Raw genomic sequence first — 14,096 nt, 5'->3', positions numbered from 1 at the left:
TTGGGAGAAGAATGTTAACAGAAGGGAGAAGTTGTTCGTGGGCAAAAGTAGACTATTTAGATTGGTCCCATTCCTAGCTTATTGCTTTTATAATAATAATAATAAATTTTATTTATGGGCGCCTTTCAAGAGTCTCAAGGATACCTTACAAAAATTTAGCAAGTAGAGGAAAAACATGTAAGGGGAATGAGATAAATAGTAGAGACATGACTAGTACACAAATTAAAGACGGAATTCAATTCAAAACACAATATGAGGCAATTCAAACACAGATGAAAAGGGAGGGGGACGTGGGGCTAAGGGTAGGCAGAGGTGAAGAGATGGGTCTTGAGGCGGGACTGGAAGATGGTGAGGGACATGGAATTGCGGATCAGTTGGGGGAGGGAGTTCCAGAGCCTGGGAGCTGCCCTGGAGAAGGCTCTGTCCCCAAAGCTGCGGAGGATGGATTTGTGGATGGAGAGGAGACCGGCTGACGTGGATCTGAGGGACCGTGAGGGTTGGTAGGGGGTGAGGAGGTCAGTGAGATATGGGGGGGCCAGATGGTGGAGGGCTTTGTAGGTGAGGACCAGGATTTTGTAGGTGATCCTGTGGGAGATGGGAAGCCAGTGAAGTTGTTTGAGGACTGGAGTGATGTGATGCCAGGATTTGGTGTGGGTGATGAGTCGGGCGGCTGCGTTCTGGACCAGTTGGAGTCGGTTGATGTAGGTGGAGCTGATGCCAAGGAGAAATGAGTTGCAGTAGTCCAGTCGGGAGGAGATGAAGGCATGGATGAGTCTTTCAGCAGCGGGAGGTGTGAGAGAGGGTCTGATTTTGGAGATGTTGCGGAGGTGAAAGAAGGAGGTTTTAATGACATGGCGGATGTGAGGCTCAAGGGAGAGGGTGGAATCAAAGATCACGCCAAGGTTGCGGGCCTGGGGAGATGGGGAGACAGTGGTGCCGATGGTGAGAGTGGGGTTATTGATTTTGCCGAGTGTGGATTTGGAGCCTATGAGGAGGAATCCTGTTTTATCGCTGTTGAGTTTGAGGAAGTTATGTTGCATCCAGGTTTTTATAGCTGACAAACAGGAGTTGATATGGGAGAGGGGGGGGGGGTTGTGGAGGGGATTTGGTGCCGAGATAGATCTGGGTGTCATCGGCGTAACAGTGGAAGTCCAGGTTGAAGTGGCGGAGTATCTGACCAAGGGGGAGGATGTAGATGATGAAGAGGAGGGGGCCTTGGGGAACGCCTTGAGTGACTGTGGCTGTAGCAGAGGTGTGGTTATGGAGAGAGATGAAGTGGGATCTGTTGGAAAGGTAGGAACAGAGCCAGCTGAGTGCAGAGCATTCAATGCCAAGGTCTCCTTTAGACATTTGTCTTATACCATGCACTGCTGGAATCTTAACTACCCTCTAAAATAACCTCCCAAAATGGTTGTCACTTTGTAGCAGTGGGTCATATTTGCAGTTAAGTGGATCTCTGCACAACTAATTTGAAAAAATGTTTTAAAAATGTTGACATGCAAGCTAATAGTGGTGCAATACAAACAACTGTGGTACTTCAATTTGACCATGCAAAATGTTTCACAGGCATTTTATATTGGTAACGATTTATTATTGTTACATGCACTGAGAGGCAGTGAAATACTCTGTTTGTGTGTGATCCGGGCAGATCATACTGGAGCTGAGTGCATTCATAGCTTTCATCAGCATAACAGATAGTACAAAAGCAGAAACAAACAGATCTCAGAATAGGTTTAGATTCAGTTTAAAGATACAGCTTGGAAACTGTTGTTTTAGCCTATGCCAACCATCGATCACCCATTTACACTTTGTTTCCTTCCTTTCTCAACCACTCCTTGCACACTAGGGGCAATGTTATAAAGACCAATGAATGTTACCAGAATGCTGCCTGGATTAGAGGGTTTCAGGAACACGGAGAGGTTGGAAAGACTTGGATTATTTTCTCTGGAATGTCAGATGGATAGAAAATTAGAAAAAAAAATGTCCAACACTAGAGGGCACAGCTACATGGTGAGAGCAGGAGATGAGTAGGGCAAGTTGTTTTAGAGTTGTGGGGACAGGAGATGCATTGTCAAAATTAATTGGTAGTGGAAGCAGATACGATAGTGGCGTTTAGGAGGTTTTTAGACGAGAACATGCTAGTTTAGAGAATAGAGGGATATGGAGCCGGTATAGGCAGATGAGATTAGTTTAACTTGGCAGTTCTTGATCATATCATTTGCTTTCCCAGGTTAATGACAGAAACAAGGAACTGCAGATGCTGGTTTGCACAAGGGGACAAACTGGAGTGTGCTGGAGTAACTTGGCAGGTCAAGCAGCATTCCCAGAGAATGTGGATAGGTGACATTTCAGGTCGGAGCCCTTCTTTAGACTAAAGTTCTCCAGAGATGCTGCTTGACTCAGTGAGGTGTCTCCAGCACTTTGTCCCCCATTGGGTTAATGATCCCTTATTTCTGAAATTACTTACACAAGACGTCAAACATCAGCTTCTCCCCAACTGTTCTCTTTAAATTTCCAATACCCGCTATTAGCGTTATTTGAAATACTTAAAGCAATATCGGAACAGACAGAAAAATCTGAAGAAGAAAATGTTAAAGACATATCCCATGGTGAATTAGTCAAATTCATGTACTTTGTAGTAGTGATGTGGGCAGGCTGACAGTAGGTACCAGCCTCTCAGCCCACACTATCTTCAATATTGTTTCATCGATCAGTGAATGATGTGCAGTCAATTTAATACCTCCCAGTTTTTAATGTGAACGGCATGTGATCACCCGGGAAAGTCAGGCTGGAAGAAAAAAGGTTTACTGAAGAGGAATTGAAAATTACTTTAATATTTTTGTGATATCAACATTTGGTAGTTCTTGGTAGGGTTCAGTACAGAAGAACTGCTTGGAAAGTGTAGAGGAAGTAGAAAAGGAATAGGTCGGAAACAGTAGTGGGAAGTTGTGTGTTCCAGAATAGAGGCCAATAACAAATGTGCCAGAGGGATAGGCACTGGGACAAAGGTTTAAATTAGTTATGTTCATTATTTTGATGCAAATGTAGGGGCATGATTAGAAAGTTTGTGAATAACATTACAATTGGTGACAGTGATGTTCGCTGTCCAAGATTACAGGAGGATCATCATAAACTGGACCAATGTATGGCAGATGGAGTTTAATTCTGACAAATCCAAGGTGCTGCATTATATTGATATTGGTTAGAGATTTTCTGAATACAGTGAGGAACCTTTTTACGTGCTAAGGCAAACCATACCATAACCAAGTACAGCAAGGAACGCAAGGGGAAATCACCCAAGAGCAGAATAGTGTTAAAGCCACAATTATTATTATTATTATTTTTTTTAAAGTGTAAAACCACAACAAAGTAGATTGGGAGATGATGAATTTATCCATAGAACAAGGTGCATTCCAGGCTGAAAGCAATGGTTGAGAAGCTGGTCTTGAATCTGGTGGCCTTCGAACTTTTGTATTGGATAGATGGGAGAAAGCAGACAAGAGAATGTGCAGGAGGATTGTCGTGTGATGGACTGGGTTTCATCCACAACTCTGGATTTTCTTGCAGTCTTGGGCAGAGCAGTTGCTGAACCAAGCGATCATATATCCCAGTTGGATCTTTGCATGGTGCATCTGTAGAAATGATCAAGAGTCATTTTGGATTTGATGAATCTCAACCTTCCAAGGAAGCGGTCACATTGGTGTATTCTCTAGTTTGCAGCATCAAATGTAGTTGGTGATATTTACCACATAGGAACTCAAAAGTTCTCAACCACCTCCACACTCTGGGTGTGTACTCCACCCAGCTGCTTGATGTTAATGACAACCTCCTTCATTTTGCTGTTAGAGAGGAAGAGGTAATGTTTTGACAACATGTTACCAAGTTTCTTTCTCAAACCTGGGCAGGAGTTGCACGGTAAACAGCTGGCCCCCTGGTCAGTGCTACGGGGCACTTGAGTGTGCAGGTATATAGTTCCTGAAAGTGCACCACAGGTAGACAGGATGAAGGCTTGCATGGGTCGGAGTTGGGACATGTTATAACTTTACCAGATATTATGGTGACATTGGGAGTACTGCATACAGTTCTGGTGACCTAGCTATAGGAAGAATGTTATTGAACTGTTAAGGATGAACAAAGATCAAGTTACAGGAACTGAAAGTATTGAATTCAGTCGTGGGTTTGAGTTATAAGACGAGGATGGATAGGCTATGACATTTTTCCTTGGAGCGCAGGTGGTTGTTTATACAAGTATGAGTGTCATAAATAAGCCGATTAGCTAGTCTTTTCTCCAGTGGAGGGAAAGAAGAGGTTGAAGGAGAGAAAGATTTAAAAGGGAATCAGAAGAGCAACTTTTTCCCCTTGGAGGATGGTACTCTTGGAGAAAAGATTAAGCCAGTTACTCAGGAAATAGTGCCTGGATGCAGAATGTCTATTCCAAACCACAGCAATAAATAAATAAGCATCATGAATGTTTCATGATGGCGGGTTCAATCCTGACTGCGGGTGCTGTCTGTACAGTGTTTTTAGCTAATAAATATAAAATAACTGACCATTGAGCACCCGGTCCTATATTAGCCTTAAAGCCGTCAGGTACTTGTGGACTAAAAAATAACTTTCAGACAATACTTAGTATGAAAGTAATCCTTCCTCAGTGCAGGATTTTAAATTAGTGAACTTTGCGCAAATAGACGAATCTTGAAAGCCTCAAACCTATATATTAAAGCTACATCACCATTAAAAGCATGGGTTACTGCTTGGAAAAAAAAATTTAGTTTAGTGATGCAGTGTGGAAACAAGCCCTTTGGCCTATTGAGCCGTGCCGACCAGCAAATCCCGCACATTAGCACTATCTTGCACACACTAGGGACAATTTACAATTTTTTACTGAAGCCAATTAACCTACAAACCTGTACGTCTTTGGTGTGGGAGGAAAACAGAGCGTCTGGAGAAAACCCACACGGTCACAGGGAGAACGTACAAACACTTTACAGATAACACCCGAAGTCAGGATTGAACCAGGGTCTCTGGTGCTGCAAGGCAGCAACTCTACTGCTGAGTCCCCAGAGTCCCCTACAGAGCCGCCCGAGACCCTACCGTTGCGCCACCGTGTAGAGTCATAGAGTGTGGAAACAGGCCCTTCGGTCCAACTTTCCCACAGCGGCCAACATGTCCCAGCTACACTAGTCCCACCTGCCTGTGCTTGGTCCATATCCCTCCAAACCTGTCCAATCCATGTACCAGTTTCAGAAATGTTGGGATAGTCCCTACCTCAACTACCTCCTCTGACAGCTTGTTCCATACACCCACCACCCTTTGTGTGAAAAAATTACCCCTCAGATTCCTATTAAATTTTTCCACCTTCATCTTGAACCAATGTCCTCTGGTCCTCAATTCCCCTTCAGGGCAAGCGACTGTGCATCGACCCAATCTATTCCTCTCATGATTTTGTATACCTCTATAAGATTTCCCCTCATCCTCCTGCGTTACAAGAAATAGAGACCTCGCCCACTCAACCTCTCCCTATAGCTCACGCCCTCTAGTCTTGGCAACATCCTCATAAATCTTCTCTGAACCCTTCCAGACTTAACAATATCTTTCCAATAACATGTTGCCCAGAACAGAATACAATATTCTAAATGCGGTCTCATCAACATCTTACACAACTGCAACATGACCTCCCAACTTCTATAATCTATACTTTGTATGAAGGCCAATGTGCCAAAAGCCTTTTTTAACCACCTTATCTACCTGCGACTCTGCCTTCAAGGCACAATGCACCTGCGCTACTATTCCCCAGAGGCCTACCATTCACTGTGCAGGTCCTGCCCTTGTTAGACGTCCCAAAATGTAACACCTCACACTTCTCTGTATTAAATTCCATCAAACATTGCTCCACCCACCTGGCCAATCAATCTATCTGCAAAACCACCCACTTTTATATCGTCAGCAAACTTGCTAATCTTGCCCTGTATGTTCTCATCCAAATTATTGATGCAGATGACAAACAGTAACAGGCCCAGCACCAAACCTTGAGGGACACCGCTGGTCACAGGCCAGTCCGAGAATCAAACTTTCACCATCGCCCTCTGCTTCCTTCCATGAAGCCAATTTTCCATCCATTCAGCTATCTCTCATGGAATCCCATGCAATCTGCCTTTCCAGCACAGCCTACCATGCGGAACCTTGTCGAATGCCTTACTGAAGTCCATGTACACAACAACTATAGCTCTGCCCTCGTCGACTTTTTTGACCATGCTGACTATTCCCAATCAGCACTTGCTCATCGAATTGCCCTCCCCTAATTTGAGGACGGACATTCTTGCTGTTGAGGGAGTGCAGCATAGGTTCACAAGGTTAATTCCCGGGATGGCGGGACTGTAATACGCTGAAAGAATGGAGCGGCTGGGCTTGTGCACTCTGGAGTTTAGAAGGATGAGAGGATATCTTACTGAAAAACATAAGATTAAGGGTTTGGACATGCTAGAGGCTGGAAACATGTTCCCGATGTTGGGAGAGTCCAGAACCAGGGGCCACAGTTTAAGAATAAGGGGTAAGCCATTTAGAACAGAGACGAGGAAACATTTTTCCACACAGTTGCGAGTCTGTGGAATTCTCTGCCTCAGAGGGCGGTGGAAGTATGTTCTCTGGACACTTTCAAGAGAGAGCTAGATACAGCTCTTAAAGATAGCGGAGTCAGGGGGATGATCAGTCATAATCACGTTGAATGGTGGTGCTGGCTCGAAGGGCCAAATGGTCTACTTCTGCACCTATTGTCTATATGCCTGTATAACATCCCTCAGAATACTCTCTCGTAACTTTTCAACTACAGATGTTGGCCTATAGATTCCAGCATTTTCCCTGCATCCCTTTAAAAGAGGCACAACGTTTGCCACACTCCAGTCTTCCAGCCACTCTCCTATTTTTAAGGACGACTTACAAATTTGTACATCTGTAAATTAATTTGGCTAGATTGGTTAGGGGCTTGAAACGACAAGGTAGAGGCACCAGCCTCATTACTACACATAGTAGTTTCAGGATGACTTCATATTGAGGCAGGCAGAATGTGTTGGCAGGAATACAGCACTCTGCATCAAGTCAAGCTCTGGTAATGAGTCTCAAATTAGTGAACATAGGGAAGTGCTGGACTGTCTTTCAGAAGAGACTAAATTGTGTTATTTCATGCTGTAATTCTGAAGAAACGTCTGGGCTTAAATCAACCAGTTGCAGAATACAAAGCGAGTTTGCTAAGTAACTTCCCTCTGTAACAATGGTTACACATCAAAAGATATTTAGTGGTGTGGCATATTGATATGTTTTGATCTTGCACAGATTACTTGACCAATTTGAACAAAATTGCAAGTTTGCCTAAACGTTTTTACTTTAGTTCAATTAAAAAGCAGGACAATCAAACTGTTGAAACAAGCCTGTCGTGAAACAAATGAAATTGCACCTAATTAAATAGATGTCACACACAGAATGAAAACAAGTCAAAGACGTACAGGTATGTAGGCTAATTGGCTTGGTATAATTGTCCCTAGTGTGTGTCGGATAGTGTTAATGCGCATTGGTCGGTGCGGACTTGGTGGGAAGAAAAACCTGTTTCCGCGCTGTATCTCTAAAAAACCGTTGAAGCTGGGGCTAATAAAAGACTTGTCACTTTCAATAACTAAGGAACATGACACAAATAAAGAGGTAGACTGCTGGGCCGACAGAGCCAAAAGACAGGAGCAAAAATCTGGAGATGTCAAGCCTTCACAATTACCCATAAAACGCCAGTGTGGTCTGTCACTGCAAATAATGGATCAGAGATGAGCCACAAGGAAATTTGAGAAGATTGGAGAGAATGCATAATGTTTTGCAGCTGCTTATCTTAACATTAAACTGAAAAGAGAAACACAGGAGGCAAGTTCCAATTAGGCTATATGGACAAAGTAATGGGCAAAATATGATAAAATAATTTAGTTTAGTGACAGTGTGAAACTGGCTTTGGCTCACTGAGTCTACACCTACCAATGATCACCCCTATACACGATCTACGTTATCCTAATTTCACATCCCATACACCAGGGGCAATTTACAGAGTAATTAACCTACAAAGCTGCACGTCATTGGAATGTGGGCGAGTACCGGAGCACCTGGAGGAAGCCCACTTGGTCACAGGGAGAATGTACAAATTCTGCACAGACAGCACTAGTGCTGGGTTTCTGCCACTGTGTATGCAGTAGCTTTAATGCAGTGCCATTGTGCCAAAAGATTCAAAATGGATGAAATTGATTGTGAGAATTTCGAAGATAAAACACAATTGGTATGGTAAAGGATCTGGGGCAGCTGGCAAAGTGGCTGGAGGAGCAAGGAAGTACCCGAAGAGCCCGGACACTAAACGTCACCTATCCATCTTCTCCAGAGATTTACTTTAGACTTGAGAAACAGGTCCTTCGGCCCACCTTCGGCCTGACTGGTACACTAGCACTGTCCTACACATTGGGGACAAGTTACAATTTCACTGAAGCCAATCAAGCCACGCAATTGTACAACTTTAGAATGTGGAAGGAAACCTGGAGTATCTGGAGAAAACCGATGTGGTCACAAAGAGAATGTACAAACTCTGCTGCATCACTGCGCCGCCCTGAAAAACTGCAAGCCCATTTTAATGGGACAGCTAATGCCATGACTCTTATTTGAACCAAGACTGCTGCCGCCACAAGAGCGAGTACTAAACACTATCCGATCACTGCGAGCTGCGTGGGTGCTAGATATGGCTGGTTTATTTTTAAGAACAAAAGGAGCAATAAGCTTCTCATCTGCAGCCACCATTGGGCACAAGGATCGCTCCATTAGTCAAGCCACAGAATGCATGGGGGGGGGGGGGGGGGGGGGGGGGGGGGAGGATACAACAGAATATCTCAAAAGCATTTGCTTTTAGTTGGCAACTTTGAACTGGGGACAAACCACAAGAAACTAGTTTCAGCTGGCAAGTTTGTTAAACAAAAAATTTGGAATTCTAGTTTCTAGGATAGCATATCCACTAGGAATTATAAGGCTTGGGTTTAAGCAGCTCCAAGGCAGCAGTTCCAACAGTGGACTACTGCCTCCCTGCTGCAATAAAGCAGCACTTCAAGTGTGTGTAAATATCCCGAAGGATCTGAAGCCACCTTATATTCAACTAAGAGCATCACTAACCTTTCTAGCCGATTATGCATAAATCCCAAATGTGTTAGTGAACAACACACTTCCTTCTTATTGGAAATACAAAAACCACAAGTGACAAAACAGATGAGAAGCTCCAAGCTATAATTTAAAAAAAACAACACCACACAAGCTGAATTCTGTCAGTTTTTTTGGGTACTTTTTACAGGTCTGTACAACCAAGTAGCAAAGAATTCATTGATCACAATATCATTCCATTCAAGTAATCTAGTAAACCTATTCTGTACAATGACAAGGTTTCTTTTAAATATCAAATTAATCAGACAAGACATAACCGCGTGACAATCACTTACCTATATAGATTCCATAATTTTGAAAAAGTTCCCTTTATGTACTGTGAGATCTTACAAAATATTAATACAATGACTTATATACACATCTGCACAGCGAGCAAATGATTGAATTACAATGCAGTGCAAAATGAGTTTAGAAAAATGGCCTTCATCTGCAGACTAGTAGTTCTCCATCCATTGCGCATGTCCTTTTTCCACCAGGATTTGATTCAAGAACAAGACCTTGGGAGAAAATAGAACAAAGTTACCCTCCAGATAGTGCATGGGTGGATACTTCCTCCAGCTCTTTGGAGATCTCCAATCATTGAACAATATAGACTACACTTTGCTCAAGTGATCAGATCCAATTTAATGAATCAAATTCTTATCTTGCTCTTTAGTCAATTCGAATTAAATAATTTTAAACACAATCTTAGACATCCAGTGGGCGATAGCACTGGACGATGAAACTAATAAACTTTCAATTATACAATTAATCTCAAACTTGACAAACATTTTGGACACGGAGACAGAAAAATAGGCCATTCAGTCCATTGAATGGCAGAGCAGACTCAAACTCAATCATGGCCGATCTACATTCCCCTGCACCCCATTCTCCTGACTTCTCTCCGTAACCTTTGATGCCCTTATTAATCATGAATCTATCTCCTCTTACCAAAAATCCAATAATTTGGCCTTCACAGCTGTCTGGGGCAATGAATTCCACAGATTCACCAACTTCTGGTTTAAATGAATTCCTCCTCCTCATCTCCATTCTAAAGGTACATCCTTTTATTCTGAGGTTGTGCCCACTTGTCCTGCTCTCTCCTACTACTGAAAACATCCCCTCCACATCATCTCAGCCTTTCATTCTTTTTTCTTGGCAATAATGCATAAAGATTTCAGCAGGTTCAAATTGGGCAGGGAATTTCCTTCTTGACTGCATTAACTGGATAACTCCTCATAGCACAGATCAGCACTTAAATGATGTGCCACTAGGATGACCGGCCATCAATCACAGTGAAAGTACTTGCAGTGCAGTACAAAGTCACTAAATGGTAGATGTTAAATATAGCACGGAAACAGGTCCTTCAGCCCACAGAGTCTGTGCCAACCAGCAATCACTCTGTACATGAGTAATATCGTACACACTAGGGACAATTTATACATTTGTTTAAACCAAAGCCAATTAGCCTACAAACCTGCACGTCTTGAGTGTGGGAGGAAACTGGAACACCCAGTGAAAACCCATGTGGTCACAGGGAGAACATACAAACTCCGTCCAGACAGCACCTGTAGTTAAGATCAAACCTGGGCACCTGGTGCTGTGAGGCAGCAACTCTACCGCTATGCCACTGTGCCCCAGCGGTAGGCTTGATGTTTGCCATAATATCTGTACGAGGGCAAGGGGCAAGAGAATGGGGCAGCAAACTGATGGGCACAAGAGAAAATCACTTGTTGGGAAATAAGTGGAGCTGGCATAGACTTGACAGGCTGAATAATCAGAGAAGTTCCAATTGATTTGCTACTGTATACCATCCTCCCAGAAGAAGAGATGTTTAATCCCTTCACAATATTAATAATCTCAGTTGAACTTGCACACCAACTCCACTGTGTCTAAATCTCAATACACATCTCCCACTGTTATCAAGAGACTTAAAAAAAGTGTACCACTTAAAACAACTTCTGGCTGTTAGGTACAAGGCACAACTTACCTTATCACCGGCTAGGCTCCACAAGTGTATGAGAGGCATTCCGCTGTTATCATAACCCGTTACCTGAAAACAAAAATGATAACCAGTGATTAAATGCTTAACAGGACTGTGTACAATTAATAGTTTGCCTACAATCTGTTTCCCCACCTCCTTGAAAGGTACAAGACATGGTTCCTCACATCAGTATGCCTTTTGCATTGACTATGACAATGTCCCTCGACAAGGGACAAGATACATTTTTCATACATGACCAAACATCAACATAGGAAAGTAGACTTTAATTTCTTTAAATATGACACCATCTAATTAGCTTGTATCTCAATTTGATTTAGGGATCTTCGATTCATAACTCTTAATGTCTAATGGAAATTGGTTTTCGTTTCATTGACCAAGCCAGCATACTGCGTGTGAAATACACACCACCCTTCGTAGCACACACCCCAATATCACCTAGAACATCTCATTCTAATAAAGGTTACATCACTACTTTACCAGCAATCAACCTCTCCCCACCTAATACAGTAGATCAGGAGACAAACCCATGGCTAGAAACAAGGTTCACCCACTCATTAACCAAAACAACATTGATGAGAATGTTGCGCCCTTTCCAGCCTGTGTCCTGCAACAATCAAGCTATCAGGTCAAGATGCAAAAGCAAACATAGAAATTATTTACTGGGCAAATCATTTTGGACATGGCATCTTTAGAATTCCAACAGGGCTGTGAGGTCCTCGCCAAGTCCTGTACAGCTGACATGTAAAAAATGTGAATCTTGAGAGAATGAAGGTTGATTTAAAAGATCTACCGTTCTGAGTAGCTGAGCTGCACAACAGGCTAAATGGCCACTATAAACTTCTACTGCTCATGTTCAGAGTCAAACAGTGGAATTGAGCCAAATGTCCTTGATGCTTGTTTGAAATAGTCTAGGAAAGTGTCCCTACAATACTCTCATCTACAGAAGGTGGTGGGTTTATGGAACGAGTCGCCAGAGGTGGTAGCTGAGACGGGTACTATAACATTTAAAAGACAATTGGACGGGGCAAAGTATATGGACCAAACAGGCTTGTGGGACTAGCGCTGATGGAGCATATTGGTTGGCATGGGCATGTTGGTTTGAAGGTTTCCATGTTGTACGGCTATGACTAGTTTCTTTCTTTGAAAAGCAGAAAGTAGAATCTTTGAAAGCGAGCAGCCATCTTCCAAGCAATTCTTACCTGGGCAAGTAATGCTGCACCACGTGTCATTTCATCCATTGCGGCGTTCGCTTCTTCTGAGAACTGGTCCTCATCTGTAAAGCATGGAAAAGCAAAGTCCAAAATTTTACTTAAAAAGTGGAAAGTATATGCATCAACCATAGTGGTGAGAGACACCCAAAATAGATTAGGCGTGCGGCATTCTTATTTATCCATGGGACATGGTCATTACATTGCTTCTCCCCACTCATCTAGCAGAAGGTACAGACACATGAAAGTGTGCACACCAAACTCAGTAACAGTTTCCCTCTTCCCCCCACCCCCCCCCATTAACAAGCCTGTGAATATTCCTTCCATAAGCTAGGATACCGTTTGATTTACCTCTACCACATTGCTGACAACAGACTTTGTCTATGGAACTGATGTGGCACAATGCTGAGAACTACATCCTGCACTACATGTTCTTCTTTGTTCTGCCTGTTGAACTCTCGTTTGACTGGATTATGAAAGTATTACCCGATTTCATTGGATAGCATGTTAAAACATCTCCCTGTACCCAAGTTCACATAGCAATAAGAAATCTAAACCTACTAGCAAGCCCAACATCTATTCCCATTTAACTGCCTGAAGAACATGGTAGTGAGAACGATGCTTAAAAGTTGGGTAGGATGTAAACCCCGACTATAAAGGAACAGCAATGACCAAGTTCACTGAATGACACCAATAGATTTGCAATGAACTGGAACAAATGTTTTGTAGCATTTTTACAGCTGGAGACCTTAGAGGGACCTTAAGGTGTTTTCCCTACAAGTACTGAAACGTCACCATATTGCAGAATTAAATATTGGTGCTCGGTACATTAACACACAAGGTCATTATGTAGCCTGCAGTTCAAAATATAATTAAATATTAACTTACTACTTGGGCAGATGTGTTTGAATAGCACATTACTAGAACTTGAAGCGCAGTCCAAGTTCCAATTGCAGGCTCTGCAAGTACTTGCCATTGATTGCTTACCTGGGAGGGGCATTATATTATCCAGCAAGACTTCAGTCCCTTGGAAAGGGAGTGACACAAAGTCAGACCTGTTCAACAAAAGTGAAAAAGACAATGTTTGCAATTTTATCTCTGGAACAAGGCTAGAATCGTTAACCTTCTGATTCAGATGAAATGTCACTAGGTGCTTTAGAATACCGAATCCAAACCAATGGCGGAGGTACTACACTAATTTAAAGGCATCATGCCACATTGTTAATGCAGATTTTTTAGGCAACAAAACTTTAATTTTGCTAATCAGGTCGTTATTCTGAATTTTCCAGATTTAAAATCAATTTGCAATTACAATCAAACAATTTGGAAGAGATTTCCCCCATTTATACAACTCTTAAAGGCAACATGCCAAGCAGATAAAATAAATTTTTAATAAAAGTTTTAGCATTGAGCAAATTAATTCCGGAATGATTACTGGTCGATCCCATGCAAGGTTCGTATTGGCAGCAGTATGTCAGTGGATACCCTTGCAAATGACAAACTTTATAGTTGCTATGATTTGAAGCGTGCACAAGTGAAATGGCAAATTTCAATTTGATTGCATTTTGAGAATGAGAGCTGATGCAACTGAATTCAAGTGATTGAAAACACCTTGCTTGGCCATGCACCAAATGATTTGGGCTCGGATTATTAATTTACCTGTGGTTAAACTGTATACT

General features: G+C 42.5%; 1 protein-coding gene across 1 annotated transcript in view; it reads right to left on the bottom strand.

Annotated features, from left to right (window-relative positions):
- Window positions 1-9,274: 9,274 nt before the first annotated feature.
- The window catches only part of akap1b (A kinase (PRKA) anchor protein 1b), a 45,967-nt gene continuing 41,145 nt past the window's right edge, over window positions 9,275-14,096 (bottom strand). The window contains exons 8-11 of the mRNA XM_055657602.1: window positions 13,405-13,472; window positions 12,409-12,482; window positions 11,195-11,257; window positions 9,275-9,722 (exon numbers count right to left, since the gene is read on the bottom strand). Of these exons, the coding sequence (XP_055513577.1) occupies window positions 9,660-9,722; window positions 11,195-11,257; window positions 12,409-12,482; window positions 13,405-13,472 (268 nt within the window). The 3' untranslated portion in view covers window positions 9,275-9,659. The remainder of the gene's footprint in view (window positions 9,723-11,194; window positions 11,258-12,408; window positions 12,483-13,404; window positions 13,473-14,096) is intronic.

This window comes from Leucoraja erinacea, chromosome 28 (genome assembly GCF_028641065.1).
Source record: "Leucoraja erinacea ecotype New England chromosome 28, Leri_hhj_1, whole genome shotgun sequence".
In the NCBI taxonomy this organism is placed as follows: domain Eukaryota; kingdom Metazoa; phylum Chordata; class Chondrichthyes; order Rajiformes; family Rajidae; genus Leucoraja; species Leucoraja erinaceus.
Note: the sequence above shows the minus strand (reverse complement) of the source record. Positions and strands in the feature narration are given on the sequence as shown.